The sequence below is a fragment of the Scomber japonicus genome, chromosome 19 (genome assembly GCF_027409825.1).
Source record: "Scomber japonicus isolate fScoJap1 chromosome 19, fScoJap1.pri, whole genome shotgun sequence".
Taxonomy (NCBI): domain Eukaryota; kingdom Metazoa; phylum Chordata; class Actinopteri; order Scombriformes; family Scombridae; genus Scomber; species Scomber japonicus.
The window spans coordinates 21,719,974-21,742,661 of record NC_070596.1 but is presented as its reverse complement, the minus strand read 5'-3'; the positions used below and the strand labels follow the sequence as shown (position 1 = coordinate 21,742,661).

At 41.8% G+C, this 22,688-nt stretch overlaps 1 protein-coding gene across 4 annotated transcripts in view; it reads left to right on the top strand.

The window, feature by feature from the left end:
- rapgef1b (Rap guanine nucleotide exchange factor (GEF) 1b) overlaps positions 1-22,688 on the top strand; it is a 46,642-nt gene that overhangs the window by 5,424 nt on the left and 18,530 nt on the right. For all 4 annotated transcript variants that reach the window (XM_053340382.1, XM_053340381.1, XM_053340380.1 and 1 more), the window contains exons 2-3: positions 20,039-20,184; positions 20,828-21,006. In XM_053340382.1, coding sequence (XP_053196357.1) covers positions 20,039-20,184; positions 20,828-21,006 — 325 coding nt within the window. The remainder of the gene's footprint in view (positions 1-20,038; positions 20,185-20,827; positions 21,007-22,688) is intronic.

Sequence of the window (22,688 nt, the reverse complement as noted above, 5' to 3'; positions counted from 1 at the left end):
CTTTCGGGGGACCTGGGATGCAATTCAGTTTGACTTCCATGTACAGGTAGTATTCATATTCGTCTTTTAAGAAGATGTTTCACCTGATTTCACTGATGCACGCCGTAGTAGAACAGGTGGCCTCGCTTACTGGCAAGCGTTGAGCACATCCCAACTCCAGATAACTGTGGGTTGGACTCTATCCAGGACCGCAATGACAGCTTAAAAACTGCTCTTCACTCACTCTGACCTTCTGCCCAGGATTATATGTGTTTCTAGTTGCATTTAAATGAAGACTTATTTAATAAAAAAAACAAAAACAAAAAAAAAAGAAGGGGAGGAGGGACAACTTTTAAATTCCTCTTGACCTCTCTTGAGTGTAGCGCTATTTTTATGGATCTTTTTCCCTCTGAGGTGCCGCGTAACGTGGCTGAGTCAAGAGAGGATGATCATGAGGGACCAGTAATGTTTGTGACTAACTCTCAGCAGTGCCATTGAGGGAGTTGATAGCTGTGAAAATGCCAGCCTGACCAACAAGCCGTCAGTAACACAACAAAAAAAACAAAGCGTTCCCATCTGTATCAGTTAGCCGTACAATCTCAGGCCTCTTGGATGGGAAATATAAGCTGGAGGAGCCAGGCCTCCTCTGAGGACACTGAGGACTCCTCTCTGCAGGGGGACCTGGATGAGGACACAGGTAAAGAGACACACACACAGCCACGCCACGCTAGACTTTAATATCAATGTTAAACTTGTTTGTTTGTCTAATCGCTATAAACAGGACTGCTGAGAGTCATTTTATTTGGGTGTTTTTATAATTATAACGAAAAGAAGAATGATAAAATTAGATTCAACTTCTTTTTTTTCTTTAAGTTCTGTTTTTTTTCTTTTCTTCCCACAATTAAAAACAGCACAAACAAGACACTGAAATGTTATTGAAATGTAAATGAACAAACAATCTCTATGCTGCTTTTAAATGATAATGATTCAGTCTCATCATATGCACACTGTGTATTTATTCAACAGTTTCTTTCTTTGTTTAAAAAATGCATACTCGCATTGTTTTTTTGGGGGGGGTATTTTTGGTTGTGTACTTCTTTGTTTAAGGCTGCTATTGCGAGCCGTTGCCGGTTTTGGAGCTTTTAATGTGAAATAGGCTTCGCTGGCAGAGTGAAATGCAAGGGGACATTCCTCGCTGTGCTTTTTGTGTCGTGTGGCTTTACAGAAGGTGCTCATTTGCTCCGCTGAGATCTTGGGTGGACCCAGCCCGAGGAGGCTGCTCTTCAGGGCCACAGCCTGCCTCTCTTGCCTTATCACTTCAAGAAAAGAAAAAAAAAAAAAAAAGAAAGAAGTTTACAGACAGAAGCCCCCGTAGTCTCTCTCTAAACTCTGCTCATCGAGAGAGGTTCCACCTAGATGTTCGGTCTTTAATCCAGTTGCACAATACAAACATTGGTGTTGGTTACACTGCGAGACCGTAATCTTAGCGCCCTAAATCCAACCTGCCTACTTTGCATCACCGGGGTAGCTGAGCCTGTTTGTTGACCCACATTTTGGGGGGTTAAGGCTTGGATTTATTAATGTTTGCAGTAAGCTTGTGCCTACCCCACCACCACCACCAGCACCATCACCACCACCACCAGCACCACCACTGTTAAGCTGTGTGAAGAGATCCACCCTGGTGAGCCAGTAGCACATAGAGGCTCCATAATTAAGGTAGTTGAGTCCATCATTGTGTAATTACACAGTGCAGAGCGCCATAATACGCTGTTTTGAAAACACACGCTCTGTGGTGCACTGGGCCTAATAAATCTGTGCATTTAGGCTCAGCAGGCAGTTAGAGTCTCTGTTTGTGTGTGTGTGTGTGTGTGTGTGTGTGTGTGTGTGTCTACGCCTGAGTAATGTGTTTCAAAAAAGACAGTCTGGTGAATGGTGGTACACATGAGTTAGCCATGCTGCAGGGATGCTATCGATGCTTTGATACTCTTTTCTTTTTTTTTTTTTTTTATCACAGTCAGTTTGACTGCAGCGGGCTCGCAAAATCCTCTCAAAATACACACAGGATAAATCTTTTTGTCTGGGACGGACTCCGCTCTGCAATCTGGTGTAAGCAGAATCAGCTCACGCCGGTCTTAACAACAAACAAAGCAGACTCACAAAACTTTTTTCTTTTTCTTTTTTTTGGTTAAATTGCTCCAAATCTTAGTATGCAGCTGTGTTCACTAATCACACTTATTATACACACTACAGTGACTGCGTTTGCATGCATATAATATTCTAGTTTTTGCCCTTATTCAGAAAAAGACAATATTCCTACTATGGCCTGAACAATACTGGAGTTTTTGGGCTGATGATGATGATGTTAAGGAGTAAAAAAATTCAAAAAATTGTCAGCGGATGATTTTATATGTAAGAAATATATATACATACATTTTTTTGCATTGATCTCTAAAAATCAAACACTTGCACTCATACAGTAAACTACACTGGGAATGTAATAGTTAAAAATACACCCCAACCATAAATTGGTCAACTGATATTATTGGCCGATATTGGATTATCACTGATCTATTGGTATCAGTGTTTATGCCGACTGATATATTTTATATAAATTAAGTCTGTCCCATGATGTTTACTACACCTCTGAGTGTTTTTGGTGTATCGCACCAAGTCGTCACCGTCAATCCACAGCCGCATGTCAGGATCATAACCGATCCTGTCCGTCCCCCATCATGGAGACAGTTTGTTCGCTCTCTGTTTTTCCAGCCCGCTCTGAACATCTCTCCAATTCCACCCTCCTCTCATTCCTCTCCTCCGTCTGCCTTCCTGCTCCCACATATTGCCCACACAGGCCCATCGTGCATCTGTATCCCAGCCTTGTTTACAATGCACAGAGCTGACCGTAAACATGCAAGAGGATGTGCGTCAGAATAAAGCTTAAGTCTGAATATCCAAAAAGGAATCTGCTGCTCACATGACCCGTATCAAATTCGGAATAACTCTATATTCGGAGTAACACTGGAATATTAATGTGCATGTTAAAGTAGTCAGTACTCTCTTAATCTTTATTCATAATGCATACAACTCCAAACTGAAGAATCACTTTTGGGACTGGGACAAACACTGTTACTCAGTGTTCCTGGATGCACCCAGTGTTGCAGTGTGTTCATCCTACAGCTACTTAATTGTGTTAATTGCACACACCTGATGTTAGACGGACATAAAGTGTATCCTTGATTAGAAGCCGTGACCAAAACATGCAGGCCTGAGAACCACAACTGAAACTTCAAATGTTTCCGGTGAAGTTTCTGTTTCACTTCATGTTTTTGCAGGCAGAATTCAAGCGCATATTTGTTTGCGGTTATCTCACGTCGAACCGCAAGTTGTGGACGCATCACTGTTGTCATATAAACAAGAGCCAGTCATCGGTCGTGTGCTTTGACAAAAATCTGACAGGTAGAAGAACATGCAATCAGATTCACATACATTTAAATGATGAAAGGCCAGTATGTTACATGGTTATCTGTTGCACATGCTGACTATCTTGCATACATGAAACATACAGTAGTGGGCAATGTGAAGAATGAAGAGAAGAAATACCTGTTTCTTTTTATTTTTCCCTAGGCAGCTAAAATGAAATGAGCAGCAGAAAAAGAGAGAGGCGGAAATAGTGAGTGGCCTTGGTGACTGAAAGCAAGGATCTCAACAGCTGAGGAAAAAATGTGGAGATCCAGCAAAAAAAAGGGTGTTTTATGTCAAGTTGTGTGTGTGTGTGTGTGTGTGTGCTTGAGTGTGTGTGTATGTGTGTGTGTGTGTGTGTGTGTGTGCTTGTGTGTGTGTGTTCGTTCTTGTACGACTGTGTCAAATCCCTCAGACCCTGGGGTGGCGCGGCTGCGTCAGGGAGCTAGCATACAATGTCCCACAGTTGCTGCCAGTTTCCGATGCCAGTCTAAATCAGGAATGGAGAAAGAAGTTGACATTGCTTGCAAACAAGTCATCGTTGTTGTCAAGGCAGATGTTGGTGTGTGTGTGTGTGTGTGTGTGTGTGTGTGTGTGTGTGTGTGTGTGTGTGTGTGTGTGTGTGTGTGTGTGTGTGTGTGTGTGTGTGTGTGTGTGTGTGTGTGTGTGTGTGTGTGTGTGTGTGTGTGTGTGCACAAGGGTGTGAATGAGATCATAAATGGTCCAGAATATTTTCTTTATCATGCCAAAATGGTACATGACGTATTGGCATGCAAACACACGCAATGTTTATTGCAAAAGTGACTATGAGTGAGTCTTGCTGCCCTGTGGGCATTATGGGCTTTCTGTTTGAAAGTGCCTCTTCTGACCCACTTCCTCTCGAATGTTCCTCCTCACACAACCTGAAAGAGACGATTTAGCTCCTGCTCAAAACATGCTACACTTTGGATTCATGAGGTTCAAAGTAAACTGTGAACTACTGTGCCAGAATGAATTAGCTAAGTCGTGATTGATGAGCTTTGGCTCTACGAGGTCAACGAGAAAACATGTCCCCTGAAGACTTAATTCAACTCACAGACTGTGTTTTTGCTCTTCACTTATCTTCTATTCCAGTTTAAATGAATGAGCTAATGATTTTTGCTCATAAATCATGAATTGGAAGTCATTTAAATTAAATCAGACACCTTCAGTGTGAAAATATTTCTCAAACTCATGATGATTCTTTTTCATAAAGCAGCAAGCAATTAAGTTGCAATTACGCTCAATTTTTGATTTATTAAGGCCATTATGTCATAAAGGCCAAGAGTCACTATTTCATAGAAGTATGTTCCATTCTTTAGAGAAAAACCTTTATGCTTTAAACACCACATCAGTAATAGTGTTAAGTCTAAATCTTTACCCTCAGCTAATCCGTTCAAGGCTCTCCAACAGGGCAACAAGCACACGCTAAGTCTGTTTATAGCAAAGAGTCATATACAAACATCGACCAAACCTTTTTATGACTCATTTGACTTTTTTGACTAATTTAACATAGGATTAAAGTAGCTTGAATACACTAAATACATTATTATATAGTAAGTTATGCTTTAAAGGGCTTGTTGTTGTGTTTTTCAGATAGCATTTAGTATAAATGTAATTGCATGTAATGTAATTGTTTTGAAGTCTTTAACTAAGACTTTATGCTGCTGTGTTGAAAGTTAAAGATGCTGACATGTCAAGTAACATCAGTTGATCAATAAATCACTGGAAGATAATACACATAGATGCACCTTTTCATTCATTTTTCATTCATTTTTTTTCACACAGTGTGACTGCTACACAATGTAATGTGTGTAGCCTGTATAGATTTTTAAAAAACCATGTAGCATCAAAAATAAATCTGTTGTAAATGATTAAATTCAGTGAATAAATCAAATTGTGAAAAAAACAAAACAAAGGAGTACATCTAAATATTTAATCTCAAGTGATTTTCCTTTTTTTTTTAAACACAGCAATAGAGCCCTTTCCGTCTTTGTCCCGCCCTCTTTCAAACTCTCAAATCAAGGTCCTCCCATCTGCACGTCCTGCCCTGACACGCCGTTTCATGTGGAAAAATGTCAAACCAGCCACAGAAGAAAATTACAATCTCAAAGCTGTTTTTATGTGACTCTTCTCAAAAAAAAAAAAAATGAGACACTACTGTACAATGTACTGAGCTCAGTGAAGTGATGAAGTGATGTTATGCGTGACTGCAGTAAATAAAAACATATGTGATATGTGTTGAACAAAGCTTTTTTTTTGTTAATGAAAGAAATGTGCAACAAATAGATTACATAGAAAGTGTAGAATATCATTTTTTAGGACCTGCTCAGACAGAGACAGTCTGACACATTTTTATTTGTTTTTACGCCAATTTAAATCTCTAAAAAAAGAAAACTGTAAAGTTATTTTAGAGTGTAGTTGATTATACATCACTTCCATAGTTCAACCAACCACTGCCTAATTATAAGTGGCTGTCTGAGGGTGACTCTTGTCCTTTTGTGACCGACACATCTATCATCCTGACCTGTACGCTTTATTTTAAGACGCTGACAATCAGAGTACAAAGTCATTGTTTTGCCACAGTGCATTTGAGCTGCAAGATAAGATGTATTATTTGGCATCTGCCTGTCAGTTGTGTCCAAAGCAGTGTGTGCGCGCGGTGTCAAGAGGACGACAACTAGCCCGCTGTACAGACAACATCAGCTTTGTACGGCACTCCAACACGGGGGGGGGGGGGGGGGGGGGGGGGGAGAATGGTACCACTCCTCACTGCTCGAGGCCATTTACTCACAAGAACGTCGTTGCTTATGCTTCTCCGTCTCTCTGTATCTGTCTCTGTCTTGTACTCATGCAGTGAAGTGATTGGTTCTCTTGTGGCTGTCTGTGTGTAGGATCAGTCTTCTATCTCAAGTGCTTTCATAGTGTGTATACTTCTCGCTCTCTCGCCAAAACAGATGCCGTTCACTCGCTGAGAGAACGCTGAATTCATCTCAGCAGATCACAGGGTTTTTTTAGCTGTCGCAGTGTCTCTGTTCTGGTGCTGCTTGATGTTAGAGATACTGACAAGCTGGGTATTTATAGCATGTCGTGGTTCTTTAGTCTATTGGTTTCACCCAAGGTGAACCTGCTGCCTGCCAGCCGGTCTGCTCTGCTGAAACACTCAGGAGAGAGAGAGAGAGAGAGAGAGAGAGAGAGAGAGAGAGAGAGAGAGAGAGAGAGAGAGAGAGAGAGAGAGAGAGAGAGAGAGAGAGAGAGAGAGAGAGAGGAGAGAGAGAGAGAGAGAGAGAGAGAGAGAGAGAGAGAGAGAGAGAGAGAGAGAGAGAGAGAGAGAGAGAGAGAGAGAGAGAGAGAGAGAGAGAGAGAGAGAGAGAGAGAGAGAGAGAGAGAGAGAGAGAGAGAGAGCTTTAAAAGGAGTGCTAAAAAATTCAGTAAAACACTGGAGCCAGAAGGTCACTTGAAGGATCAGACTGCTTTGAGCGTGTTTGTGTTTGTTGTGTGGCCCAGCAAACGTCTTTGTCTTGTGTGAGTTTCTGTCTGGGTGTGTGTCTGTGTGTGTGTGTGTGTGTGTGTGTGTGTGTTTGCCATTTGGCCCGGCCTGTCTAGGTGAGGTAAGCTGTTAAACAGGGGAGCCACAGAAGCCGAGGTGCTGAGTCCAGGCTGCTCAGGATTGGTAAGTTTATCCAGAAAAAGAGGGAGCGGCTCTCAGTGAGGGAGACAAGGGACAGGAAATGGTGCCAGTGGCCTCGGCGTCAGGGGGGAAGGAACAGGAGGGGTACCCATAGTGGTGTGTGTGTGTGTGTGTGTGTGTGTGTGTGTGTGTGTTGTGTGATTTCCCGCTTTCAAACCTCTATATCACATGTATTTGCCCCTGCACTCTTCTTGTTAACCTCACATGAGTGGAACCATGAGCCCGTCAGCACTTTGGATTACTATTACAGCGGAGCAAAAATGACCCAAATCTGTCGGTTATTGGCTCGATTAACTGTCTGGTTATCAAAATGTGTGGAAACAGTGAAAAATGCCTATTAAAATTCCCATAAAATCCCAGCTGATGCAATCAAATTACATTGCTGTCACATAACATAAAGAAAAGCAGTAAATCATCATAATTGAGAAGCTGAAACTCAAATATTTTAACATATTTGTTTGAAAACCTATTAATGAGTTATCAAAATAGTTGCAGACTAATCTCAGTATTTGAATTTACTAAACTGGGTAACAAACAAATGGTTGAAAATCATTATTATTAATTACTAAACCTCTGGATTGGACTGATGTTCTCTGTAACACTTTATCATAATCTCAATGACACGGATACGGTAAATTAGCCCATTTGAACATACAGGAGACTTGAACTTTAACCTAATACTCAGAAACTGTCATGCTCTCATTTGAGCTCTCTGGAGGTGACTGGATTTTATAGCCTCTATTATATATTATAACTAATGTGATACAAGTTCACCTCTGGACCCTACCATCGTGCCAAACTTTGAGCGTAGTTGTTTTTGTTTTTCTATTTTACAATCAGGGCATCAAACACGTACCGCTCGTGGGCCACATATTTTATTTGTTGTCGATGCCGTTGGAAAAAACGACCCCCGCGGCATCTCCCCCTTTGTAGCCTTTGCTTGCGATTGAATAGTTTAGAGAGACTCTTTGTGTCTATCTGGGGACGTGGACGCTCATGCATTGTGTGTATGTATCTGTTGTACATAGGACAATTGAATGACCTAGACCGCAGGGCTCTCTCCATTGCTTTCAATACTGCCCCGCTGAACTCCTATGCCAAGTGATCCCATTAACCAGTTCCATTAGCTCGTCCCATGCCCATTATCAGACCTCGACCCATATTGAAACCATACTACCAACTAGAGAGCTACAACTGCTGGCACAGAGTGAAGATTATTTAAATTTTTGTAATACCTTAAAGGTCAGTCATAGTCAGTGTAGTGTGATATGATGCAATATTGTGTGTGTGTGTGTGTGTGTGTGTATGTGTGTGTGCATGGTCACTGTAAAATAAACTGATAAATTGTTAATTTAGCTGCTATTAAATAGACATACAAACATAAAGGGGAGAGTGTGAAAGAGTGGCCATCAACAGCAAGTGGAGCAGAGGAATGAATGAGTAATAATAATAATAAAAGTAGCTTGGGGGTGGGGGTAAGTGTGGCATTTCAGCCTCCAGTAGTCCCTGCAGTGCACTCAGATAAACACATTTTTTCCTTCTGAAACCTGCTCTGTGATCTGCAACTTTGGACAAACAGTGCGGTTTTCACCATCTCTTGCACACTTACTTGAAAGGAGGAAATATGTGGGGGTGCCAGTAAGAGTGAACCAGCTACAGCGGTGGTGGGGGGGGGGGGCACCAGAGACACATACACAGGTGGAAGAAAAGATGGCGTTAACTCCACAGACAGAGAGAGCTTTGGAAGAAGGAGTTTTGTTGGGCTCCATAGTTAAACAGAGGAGGCATTGAGGCTAGAGACTTGTAAATGTTTATGCCACCACACAATACACAAGCCTTAATGGTCCCACCCTCTTCTAAAACACAACCTTCCAAGCTACTGGCCTACATTTGACACAGCACAGAGCACTTTGTGAGAGTCATATTGTATATTATCTGATTTTTTTTTTTTTTTAAATTGACCTGGTGGTTTTTAGTTACAGAGAAATTTCAAATTCCCCCGAAACATTTCTCATCAACAATGAAAGTGCTTAACAAGAACAGCTCATGGAGTGACTCTCTTCTCATTAATAATGCAGTATAACTTCAAAACCTACTTAGAGATGAACCTTCTCTTTTGTGAGCTTTGAATATTGCCGTAGCACTTGTGTGTTGTGTTGTGTGGTATTGAAGACAATCTCTGCCTGGGTTTACTGTTTATATCTGTAACTTAAGCATCATCAGTAGTTAACCTGTCCTGCTTGAATGCCCTTAGTTAGCAAATAACATTCATATATTGACACAGCTCACTATTAGTTTGTGGTTAATTAACTCATTATATAAAAGCAGTAAACAAACTGATGAAGCAAGAATTTATATAGCAATCTATATCACTGTAATACAGATTTTACACACTTGTTTTGTTGCCCTTTTAATCCTTTTAAGATTGCATTTAATGAGACTGTATAAGGTTTACAATTGATAGAGAATTTAAATAAAAAAAACATATTGTGGCGGTGGTTAGCTCAGTGGGTAGAGCACCCACCCCATGTGTTGAGGCTACAGTCCTCACTGCAGGCGACCCCGGTTCGAATCCCGCGCCGAGTGGTCCTATCCTGCGTGTCATTCCCCCCCTCTCTCCCTCCCATTTCCTGTCTCTCTCTCTACTAATCTGTACATTAAAAGGCAAAAAGCCCCAAAAAATATACTTAAAAAAAAACAAAAACAAATTGCATGAGCACAATGAAAAACAACACAACAGCCCCCCCCCCCCCCCCCCCATCAGGATCCTGCTTTAAAAAATTGAATTATCATTAAAGTTTAGCTGTCGGGACATTTTAAATTTGCAGATTCAACGCAGTAGTAGTTCATAGCTTCAATCTGACCCACTGCCCCCAATATTTTCACTGCCCCCAATATTTTCACATCTACAACATCTCATATTGAAGCTGTGTAATTATGGAGCTGTGTATAGTCTATTCTAACCTCTGTGGCCTTGGGTTCAAGCTGAGCAGTTATTTAAAGAGATGTTATGACTATGAAACATTACGTTTGTTTCTCTTAACTGTTCTGCCTCAGTCCTTGTTTTTCTGTTATGATTTGAACAGCAGTCAGAGAGAGAAAAAAAAAACACAGCTCTGAGCTACTGTTTCTATTGCCATACATGACAGATGATAGATCATGCATCGTCAAGCAGTTACATTAGATCGCCGTATGTGTTTCGGTGTTGTGAAAACACACAGTTGATTTCAGCAGAAGGCCTTTTTTTTTAAACCAAAGCATAACACACATGACCTTAGATCTTAGTAACCCACCCAAGGCAATTGTCAGCTGCTATAGAAAACAAAATGGAGCAAGAAAAAAGAAGAAATCCAGAGAAGATACGAATACAATATTGAATCTGTCGTTTTTGAAAATGAATGAAAGATCAATTCCTCCTATTAAACTCTGCGGCGCTGGAAATAAGCCCCATGAGAAGCGGTGTTGTCCGACCATTTATCCTGACTAATATGAGCCATACGGCGCAGATAAACAGACTGAAGAATGTAAGGTGTGTCGCCAGGAGATCAAGCTGGATTTTGTTTATATGTGCCTCTACATGCTTCTTGTTTTCCTTTTTTTTATTATCACTTAATGCAGCTCATTTTCATCCCTCCTCATAACTCTAGTTTCAGTATACTTCGTAGGTGTGTTACACTTTATTGATTGAGGGGGTTTTTTGTTATGAGACACTTAATTAAATAGGGATCAGATGACTTTTGCATTATAAATGTTATTCTCCCCCACCCCCTTTTTTAAAATATATTTACACTACAACAATTCCTCAAAAGTGACAGAGCTATGAGTGAGCGGATGAGTGGGTGTGTGGGTGTCAGTCTTTTTTATCTCAGAGTGCAATCTCATGACTCACAGTGGTAATGATGTCAGGAGCAGGATTTCCCCTGTATAGACGAATTCTCAATCATCAGACATTTAGTCTACTGTCACACTCCTGTTGTTAGATTTCGGAGCAGATGGTGCCAAACAAGGTCAGAAGGCTGTTCTGCCACCCGACTGTGTCTCTCATTCACTTTCTTCCTCTCATGTTGCACACACACAGATGACCAAACACGACCACACCGAGCAGTTATGGATCTAGCTAGCTGTTCGGTGATATGGATTTGTGTTATAGATCTCCTGCATTGTGTGGCCTCGATGTTATCCATGGTTGACCAGGCCATCTGTTCCCATGCAACCCAGCACATACAGAGCCTTCATAACCACATTGATATTTGCTCCTGATCGTTGACCCGTGGCTGGTGGAACTGCTTTACTAGTCATTGACAATACTGAAGGGCATGTTTGTGTAAGTTGTTTATCACAAAGAATATCAGCCGAGTTGGTTTTTATTGAAGCAGAAGACGCGGGGGCGAGGGGGTGGGTGGGGTTTGGGGGCTGGGGGGACAAAAGGCAAGTGGCATTTTGTGCAAGACAAGAAATAAAATGAAAGTGAAATTGTTGATGTTTTTGATCAAATCTAAAAGACTTCCAATAACTCATTTGGGTTTCTAATCTCCTATTTGGAAAAACTCAATTGAATGTCAAATACAAATAAGCTAAGACTGAGCTGCAAAGTTTGTAATACTTCAAATGAAAATGATTTGCCCATTATGTTTATTTTAGGACTTCAGAAGTCATTTGGAAGTTAGAGGCTGGAGAAGTCCAGTGTTTGGATGTGTCAGTTTGCATTGATAATTCGATTGTCTACATGAAAACAATCTTCTGCGTCTCGTTCACTCATTTGTTAAGCGAAATACAATAGATGGTAAGTGGACAGAGCACTCAGCATCCACTGAATCTCATTTACTCATTTACTTACTCAGTAAAGTGGAGTAAGTGGACTCTACTAGATGTGCTCAGTGTTCCTGCTCCTTCCTGTGGCTCTCTGTTGAGCAGCATACTCGGGCAGCACAGCTGGAAAACTGTAAAACCCTCCACTGGACGTCTTCCTCCATTACTTCTTAAATCAACCATTTACCCAGAGCCACATTCCATACCAGGGCTTGCTGCCTTCCCTGCCATCTTTGGACAGTAGCTTGGCTCGCTGCACATGAACACAACAGTACTGCTTGTCGATAACCGAGGACCCAAATTCTAATAAGACGGCAAAGAAAGTTGCTGCTTCTACAAGTGAAAAGTGAAAAATTAAAAATAGACTGAATAAAACGAGTCGCCTCTTCATAAAGCAGTCAGCATAGCCTCGGACCGCTAAAAGCTAGTCACAAGTTTATTATAAAAGTGTTCAGCTCATTGTCACCAAACAAGCAAGCGTCATTGGCTTGCTTGTGGTAAATAACATTGACGTTAATGCTGAAGACTTTAAAATATATACAGTCCTCTGCGCTAGCTAACGTTAGCGTTACCAAGTTGGCAAGCTAACGTTAATGATGGTGTTTGGGTGATCAGATCAGTGCTGTTTGCTAATGTTACTGAGCTCAATGCACTAAGTGGAGAAAGCTTATAAATATTTTTTCAGTCAGCTAACCAACGACACTGGGCTGGGTAGTCGAGTCAATAATGTTTGATTCATGCTTAAAATGTCAGTTAGGGTTAAGTTTTGGCTCTTTTTATGGTTCTTTTGAAAGTACTTGTACCTACTAGTCTATAATTTTATGTAACACTTTAGGCTGTGGTATGCAGTGCATCCAACCCATAGTGACGAAAACATCGGAGTTAAACTGGTTTTGACTTGTAGGAGATCCGATTATGACATTAACCCCTCACCCCACCCCACCCCATCTCCAACCAGAACTATTGGTAAATCTAATTCGATCAAGCCAATTAAATATTATCACGATCTCATTATCGTTAACTTATACTGCCATCTAGTGATTTATACTGATTTATACATTAGGTGATGATTACTTTATCACTAACTGGCCCGGTTTATGACAGAATATTAATTTGCGCTAATTTTACATAAAAAAACAGCAACTTTATCCACTAATTATTTGAAAGTGCCCCCAAATATATATTTTTAAATTTACTTACTCTGCCACAGACTTTCGCATTTACTGGGCTGATGCGATCCAGCCAAAAACGTGAACACAGCCAGCAGGAAGCCAACCACTACAATGGAGAGAATAAATAATTCACTAAGCACTTAACTATTTCCTGTTGAATTTTTCTCTCTTTCCTCTCCATTTTTTTTTTCTCTCCTCTCTCTGTGCTGATCTTCTCACGTGCCTCGGGCTTGCATTCCTCTCTCTTGCTCCACAGCAGGTCTTGTCTGTGGAGATATGATACTTGGCTACTTGGCACGGCCCCTCTGCGGTTTTTGTTTTACAGTGTAGCAGGCAGTAATTCACTCGCTATGTTGTCGGTTTTATAGACAAATAAGGCGTCATAGCAGGCAGAGGCACTTATAAACAATGCACTGTCTATTTAAATTTACCCCAGGGTGGGGTTTTCTATCATTCTCAGAAGTGACTTTAAGTAAGCCAAGTATATATGTATTGTGTGTTTTGGTATTGTACAGTAAGTACAGTGAATTATAGATAACAACGGTTATAGTCAGAGCTTTAAAAAGAAGTTATATTCATTTGCATCTTCCTAGAACAACAGCTGGTATTACATACAGAACAACAAGCTGTTTTTCTGTCCGTGCACATTATTACATGTCTATTTGTGTTTGTGTGTTTGTGTTTGTGTGTGGGAGGAAGAGTCACATTTATTTTAGATATGCAACTTCATATCCTGCCCCCGAGAGTAAAGACAATTGTCACTGTGTCGCTCTAGAGTTTGCTGTGCTGGTCGGTTCATCAGACAAGATGAGTTTCGTCTTGAGTGAAATATCTCAGCTGTAGGATGTGTTATCATGAAATTGTGACAAACTCTCTGGGACAAATATCCATGTTCCCCCAATGGATGAATTCTCATAACTATAATCAAAGTTTTCATTTATTCAGTTAAATATATATGAACATCTTCTCAGAGGATTTGGACAAAATGTTGAACAGACATTCTTGCCCCCCTCAGGATACAGTGTAATAATTTTGCAGATACCTTTTAGATTACTTTTCATTAAGCTCCAACATCAGGTAGTTTTTTTACAGTCCCAGTGAAACGAAAAATACACTTGCTACCAGTTTTGATCCTATGTCCCTGTGTTAATTGTTCATTTATCTCTCTTATGTGTGTTTGGGTGTCAGTGGGCAAAAACAATGTGGCCGAAGTGTAATTCATTCATCTCTCCCTCGTCGTCCTCTTGATCTAGCAACAGGTGAGGGAGGTGTGTGTGTGTGTGTGTGTGTGTGTGTGTGTGTGTGTGTGTGTGTGTGTGTGTGTGTGTGTGTGTGTGTGTGTGTGTGTGTGTGTGTGTGTGTGTGTGTGTGTGTGTGTGTGTGTGTGTGTGTGTGTGTGTGTGTGTCTGGGGAACAAACAGTCCTCACTTTTAGCAGTTCAATCCAATGCAAAGGATTTTATTTAGATCCCTCTTGTAACTGTACACCACTCACATATTAGCCTCACAGGGACACACTCAGACTGTTATATACTTATATAGCCTTTTAATTCAAAGAGCATGGAGTACTTTCCCGTGATGAACTAAAGAAATGCATGTGGAAATACATTATCCAGAGTGTAGTTATCAAAATGTAAATCCAGCGTGCAGTATGTGTGTGCACATTTCTCACAGATTCAGTTTTCCAGGCAGTCAGTAGAGCGCGGGAACATTCATTCTCCACACATCATTTCCACTAATGTTTACTGTCCCTGTCCTGTTTTTGTGGAGCAGATTGATTCAAACATTTTGTCTCCTGTACACAAACTTTTTTTTTTTCCCTTCCCTCCTCAACAGCTGGCACCCACCTTTGTAACCCTTGCTGCAGGGTTGTTTTTTCTTTTTTTTTTTGCAGGCTCAATAAGTCCACATACGCGTGGCTCAGTTCACTTTCATTGAGCAGCTCTCACTCAGGGAGTTCAGCAGGAGGTGACAGCTGTGTGTGTAACCTTAAGCACACACCTTCTGTCCTGTGTGTCCCTCCACTCTGTTTTCATCCCATTATGAGTGTGTGTGTGTGTTGGGTGGGGAGGGGGAGGGCTGTGAGGGGCACAACCAGCTGTCCTGTATAGATCACACCTGTACTGAACAGGAACCAGATCAATCTATCCGCCTGTCAGATCGAGCTCGTATGTCACCAGTCATCAGTCGTGGTGTCAGGATCACTACGAGCAACTGGGAACCTGGGATTTTACAGTTAAACGTCTGTCATCAAAAGAGTAAATATATATTAATGCAAATGAGAAGCTTTATGTATATTTATGTATATTATTTTGTTGTTTCAGTATAATTTAGCAAACCGTACTGCAAAAGTAGGATCAACCAGTTCAAATCTTTTTTCATCATTAAAACAGGGACAGTGCCAATAAAACATTAACCTTATAAAGGGTTAGGGATAGGGTTACTTCAGGTCACCGTGGTTACCTGCTGGTTAACACGAATGCCACATAACTGCAACATCCAGATCAACACCCACTGAAAAGTATTATTCAAAACAAACACAATTGACATTAACAGACAAATCAACATTCCCATCCTCATAAAACCTTCCAATGTATAGCACACAACCCCACAGTTACACTTATAAAATAGTTTATGAGGAAACAGTTTTTCTTTGATCTTCAAGGATGAAAAGACATGTTTAACATTCTTTTGAGAGCAGAAAAAAAATCCCTGTTCATGTTTAGGAAGGAAACTGAGTTGGGACTTTTTGTAGACATGTTAAACATCCAGATTTAGAACTACGGTAGCCTGGAGGGGTTGTACCTGAGCTGCTGGGACTTTGTTGTGGTGGGGGAAACCCCCGGGACTGGTCAGATTCCCAGGGAGGATACTATCTGGTATATGTTTAAAGTTTTTGCAACTAATTAAACTGGATGTCTTGTTGGGCCCGTTGTTATCTTGAACAATGAGGAATATAAATTTAAAATAACAATTTAAGATGTATTGCACACACTTGCCTCAACTGCATGTTGATGCTGGAAGCACCCATAAATTTATGTGTGTGTTTGTATTTGCTTATTGTGTAATAAAACTTCTAGACAATCCAGCGACTGCGAGGCTCCTGGGGATGCTGCTATACTACAGAGTTGTGCGAGAACTCTCCCAGGCTTTGTTCAAACTCGAGTGTTTGTTTTTAAAAGCCCCCGAGGCTTTTTTCAGAGCGGCAAAGTGTTTAAGCAATTTAAATGCCTCCAAAAGTGTTTACTTGCGAAATTCTTCCCTATTTGTTCCTAACAATCAGATCTCGGCGTTCCCCTGATTTATTTTCTTTTGTCGTACGTCTTTCACAACACCCAAAAAATGATTGCATTGAATTGATAATTTTACTACCCGTACCAAATTAGAAAAAATAACAAATATGGAATGTTTATCACAGGCACTGTAACTGTAACCTCATCACACTGTACTCTGACTCCAACATAGAGAATATCAGGAGGGACATAGTTCAGTTTTCAAGGGAGAAGTACAGTAGTTTAAAACAATAGAGACAAACTGGACACTTTGCAAAGTTACAGTGCTACAGCTAACAAGAATCAACAAGAATAAAGTGTTTTGAATGAAAGTATTTCTACATATATAAGATTTCTTAAGAAAATATGTCACAGGTGTATAAGAGTGTTGAGGCTCTGACGTCTGACAAAAACAATCTGAAAAATGTGTTCACTGTGCGGTTTCTTCACTCTTTTTCACAGTCCATGATTAGTCAGATTCAATGTAAGAGACGTTACAACCGATGACATCACCGCCTCATAACTCGGGACAGTGGCAGGCAGGCAGGCGGGCAGTTGTGGGGAGCGGGAGGGATGGCTGGGCCTGTCTCTGGAGAGGAGGGTGGAGAGAAAGGCCTGCATGACTATAACAGAGCATTTCACTGTATTCTCTCTCTCTCTCTCTCTCTCTCTCTCTCTCTCTCTCTCTCTCTCTCTCTCTCTCTCTCTCTCTCTCTCTCTCTCTCTCTCTCTCTCTCTCTCTCTCTCTCTCTCTCTCTCTCTCTCTCTCTCTCCTTCTTTCTTTCTTTCCTTCCCCCCGCTGACTTACTCTCTTTCACCCCGTTCGTTTCTCTCTGTTGATGATGTCATTTCCCTGCTGAGCCAGCCAGACTTCCAGTGAACTCGAGAGGAGAGGGGGTGGTGGGGCTTTCTGTGTTCAGAACAGAAAGACGGAGGTGGTAGAGAAGTGAGTAGGGAGCAGAGGAGACAGGGAACCAGCACCGTGTGCATGATAAACAGCTGAGCCGCCGGGGCCGCAGCGACGTCTGAGGGCCAGCTGTATCGATCACGGCAGTGACTCATTGTGCTGATGTCACTGCTTCTCAACCCTGGGCTGGGATGCAGCTGTAAACTCGCACATAGTCCTTCCGGGCCTGTTCAAGCTGTTAGCGAGAGGGTCCAGCATGCTATGATGTCAACCACAGTTCCTGTGTGTACGCCAGTAATGAGGGGGCAGCAGGGTCAAACAGAATCAAACAACCATTATCTGCAACTAGATTCATGTGGAGGCTGCTGTGCTATCAAAAGCATATGTACACTTATCCACACATTGCCATAAGTGGAACCATGCCAGGAGAGCATCCTGCCTAGCGGCAAAACTGGCTAATGCAGGTATGTACAGCCTCAGGCTACAAAAAGTCCACACACAGTGTCAACCCCCGCAATGTTATTCATTGTGTATTTATGTGCACTGAAGCAGCACAGTATCCCCTGTGGCTAACGTACAGATTATTGATCCAGACAACTGTTGAGATGAGCAGGTTGTTGCTCTCCTGCAGGGTCTACATTGTGTCTGGTCCAAGCACAAACTAACACAGCTTGAAGCGTGGAGTACCTTTTTGAAAGTACTTGCCTCCAAATGACTCTCACTCAAAAACATCAACTTCTGTCTAGGATTACTAATATGTTCTCAATTGCTAAATGCAGCTAAGTGAAGCTCAGTGGGTGTTGATTGACAGCTGTGATTGACAGTCTGCTCACCTGCTGCTCTCTCTGACTCCAGAACTCGCACTGAGTCAGACTATTGTTGTAATTTTTTGGTTAATTTATGGTAGCTCAAATAACTCCTTTTAGCTCAAGTGTGTGTATCACTTTGTGTGCGCAGTAAGCTTCACTCTGAGGTACTGGGGTGTGTTTCCAGGGCGTTAAAGATAACACCCCCAGCACTCCTTATTTGCAAGTTCCTGGCTGCAAATGGAAAAGATGGCACCTCCCCTAAGCATCAACCCTGTGCTTCAAACTGGCTCCAGTATAAACCAGTGGGTGACATCACACCTCGCTTTGTCTATCTCCTCTGTGGTCTTCATTGATCTGACCCTCTGATGAACTCAGACTTTTTTGACTTCCACTCCTCCTCAGCCCTGCCTAGCTGCCTAGCTGATGTTTTACCTCTTTTTTTTCAGCTGATAGTTTAAATTGAGGAAGCAGAACAACACCCCCACAAAGAGGCTGCTATATCTGTCACATTGTGTTTTTTCCTCTGTAGTGACATAACTGGGCTATTAATGGTGTTTACAAAAATTCTATATTTGTCTTGCATGTCTCATAATATTAAAATTATATTGTTGGTTTTAAAAAAAAAAAGAAGCTGATGTCCTCATGTAGGAAAGTAACTAAGCCTGTGCGTGATGTTGGATGTTAGGAAGTAGGTCAAATGCAAATTTAAGGTAACACAGCGGTCATGAGATATATGTCCAGTAACTCAGTAGTTTATTGAATCAGCTATGTGACATGAATAACTGAGTAATGCTGATTTATTCATTTATTTTGCACAACATTGAGATGTTTTTTTACTTAAAAAAAAAATGCAGTGATTGCGGCCACGAACTCCTCATCACACGCATTAGTATTGTGAGGAAATTCACTGGAAGAGTTCTCATCAACATTTTTAATGAGACACACAGTCGTCCTTGGCTGCCTCAGCGAACTTTGGCTTTTGCTGGGTGTAAGGGATGATGGAGGATTAGGAGCGGAGAGAGAGAACAGTAGGGTGGATATGCGCGTGGCATGTGGATCGATGGTGCAGATGAAAGCACTGCCCGGCTGGAGGTCTAGCTGATGGTGTTTTCCTGCTGTTGATTTGCTATTCAGCATTCAGTGTTTTTTACGCTGATGGCCGTGGAATGCCAGATCCCGCTGTCATCGAGCTGAGGGGAGATTACAGCAGATAGAGGTGTAATTTTGCAACTGATTAAAAAAAAACACACACACACACTTCCTACCCCGGCTCCCACTGCTGTTATTAGTATTTATCTCCTGATTCGGTTTGGTGAGAAGATAGAGGGGGGGGGGGGCAGACAGGTGAAAGGAGGCTGGTAGCGAGCAGTCAATTCTCCTGGGATTAACGGAGTGGGATGCTCTTCTCTCCTCAGATGCTATCGGTCCTCTCAACAGCGAACATGGGGAAATTCTACTGAATCACTTTATTATGAAGCTTCTCTCAATTATGTGCCATCAAGCAATTTTCATCTCAGCACTAACTGGAGTATTTTATTATAACCACACTCCTCTGCTCTGTCTACATCTCTCTCTCACACACATGTGAGTGGACACATCTGTGCACATAATAAACAACTGAAAGAGGCTCTTTGACTGTGCCTTACCAACTAATTCATCATCAGAACTATAAAAAGTAAATGAAATGAGGATGTAACAAAAACTTGATGAAATCTCCGGTGTTTTCCATTTCTTAAAAAAGTGTCATTGTCATTCTTGTGTCTGGGTGGTGTCATATTTTTCACTTCCTGAATAACTTCAGATGAGTAGCGTTTTGTACCTGTGCCATCTGTTATTATCTCATTTCTACGCAACGAGAGTCATCGCTCCTCCTCGACTGACCGCTATTTCTTTCTGTCTTTCCCTTTCTCTCTTTCTCCACAGACTCGCAGCGGTCCCATCTGTCCTCTTTCACCATGAAACTGATGGACAAGTTCCATTCGCCCAAGATCAAGAGGACTCCATCCAAGAAGGGCAAGCAACTGCAGCCCGAGCCAGCAGCCAAGAGTACCGAGAAACCTACTAACAAGGTGTGTGTGTGTGCTGCTTGAAAAACTACGTGTGTATTGTGGGAAATATATCTCTTTCCCACCTATTCTGTGTGTGTGTGTGTGTGTGTTTGTTTGCCTATTTGTGAGTGGATTGTTTTCCTGTCAAACGTTTTGTGCTCCTGTACTCTATTGTGTCTGTGTGTGTGTGCAAGAGTTCCCCTGCTGGTTCCCACAGCTTCCCAGTCACTGTGGCGGCTGGCTGCAGCTGACAGCAGGTGTCTGAACCTATAAAGACATGAATGGAACTGGGCCATTTCCTGAATGAACTCCTGCGCTGCCTCTTAAGGCTTTCGGTGTAATGAGTATTTTCCCCCAGTAGCCCTGCTGTGAAAGACTAGAGAGACTGAAAGAGCCCGTCGCTATAGTACCAAGATGGCTACAAGCTGCATCCCTTGATAGATGAGGCTTTCAACTGTGGGCTGACTGTGAGCAGATAATAGGACTAATAGAACCAAAGTCAAAGTGCAAACTTTTGTGAAGGTCCAAATAGGTTGTTTAATGACAAATAATTAACTTTATGTGTAATTAATGGCGTCAAAGAGCTTGTTAAGATTTAATAGTCATCATATTTTGTAGTACAATTCTAACCCTCTGTGCTGTGTTACTTCTTTTAATTTTTTAGAAGGTGAGTCGGCTGGAGGAGCATGAGAAGGAGGTGGTCAGTGCCCTGCGCTACTTCAAGACAATCGTGGACAAAATGGTCGTGGAGAAGAAGGTGCTGGAGATGCTTCCAGGCTCGGCCAGCAAGGTGCTAGAGGCCATCCTGCCTCTGGTTCAGGTAGAGGCTCGGATACAGCACAGGTGAGTTTTGAGTTTCATACAACAATAGATGTGAAGTATAGCTCAGTATTTGATGGGTTTTAGTACATAAAAAATATTCAGAATCCTTCAATCTATTTGGGAAATGTGGTAGAATAGAAATATTTTGAGAATAGGCCTTAAGTCCTTTTCTCCCGAGAGATGCAATAATTCGAATGATTTGTCGATTCATGGTTTTCATTGTTGCCTCTTTATGTAATATCTAACATTGCTGGTATGCACTGACGGACATGTTAGCACCGGTATGATGTAGACTGCTTGTGAAGATTGATAACATGTTGCGACAGATGACATCCTTCACTTCAAGGCTACCTGGAAGTGTGCGGATTTGTTGCCTGAAGCCTTTAAAATGTCACTCATGTATTAATCATCTTCAGTGTGGCGCGTTATCAGGGATGGATTTTTATTTTTTGAGATATATTAACCCATAATATGACTCCATTTGTTTTCATCTTTGGGTGAAGTAAACCCTCTCGGTGAAAGAAACCTTAGCCTCGGTTGTGTTTGGACTGTCGAGACATGTTGGAACTTCTCATTCTTTGTCTTTGTGCCTTTCCCCATCCGTCAGAACAGATGAAGGTATGGAGGTCAGGGGTGACAGATCTTGTATCTCGCTGCCCTGCATTTAGAAGCGGATTGATGGATTGTTGCTACAACATTGAGAAGCAGCCATCCCTTGAGATTTGACCCCATGGAGTCAAACCCCAATAGATCACAGTTTAATAGCTTTAACCTGACACTCCACGCAGCAAGTTGAAAATCGTGTCCTCTAATTTCACAGCTTTTCCTAAAGGCCAACCCAGATGTTTTTTGGCAAATAAGCTACCTCACATTGTTACCATTGTGTTAATAGTGCTTCGATTCTTTTTTGTAATTTGAAGTGAGCTTTTTTTTCCATCTACTAAACATGCACAGCGTTCCACAGTGTTAGATTGTCTGCAGTGATTTAAATCAATATTGGTCCGAAAACTAGGTCAACAGTGGGTGTAACTCCTACCTGCTGTCTGGCCATGCAGTTACATTGATTAAAATGCTTATTTGCCAGAAGAGTATCAACCTTTTATATTCACAATATCTAGTGATTCCTATTAAGCTCCGGTGTAATATTCTAGCTGTACACCACCCCTCAAATGCCTCTGCTAAACCCCAAAGCTAGACTCGCCTCCCACTCCCCTTAAGCCTAAGCTGTGCGCAGACACTGGATGGATATTCCAGCGCTGTGAATCAACTGCAGCATGTCGGTGCAGGCCTTTGCCACACCTTAGTTTTGGGCCTGAATGCATCATTCACTACAGGCAGAAACAACACCCCACTTCCCTATGTGGTTGGTTATACAGTACATTCCCCTGTCAGCACAACCACAGACAAGCTTATCCCAACCCCTATGCTTCTAGTCAGGCATACCTGCAGCCTCCCAAACAAATGGCCCCTAAATATGTACTTTATTAGATGGTAGATAGATGGAAGTGTCTCATGTGTTCTTGTTTTAGTGTGAATTTTCTCACCCACAGTGCTCAACATGTGCTTGTCACATCACACCCCTTCTTCACACACCCTCTGGTGCATCTCTCCTCTCTACACCTCTGGTCTCCACACCTTCTCTCACCTCTTGTACACCATGTCCTTTCTGTCTGTTCCATATTATCTCAAACCACCCACAAACC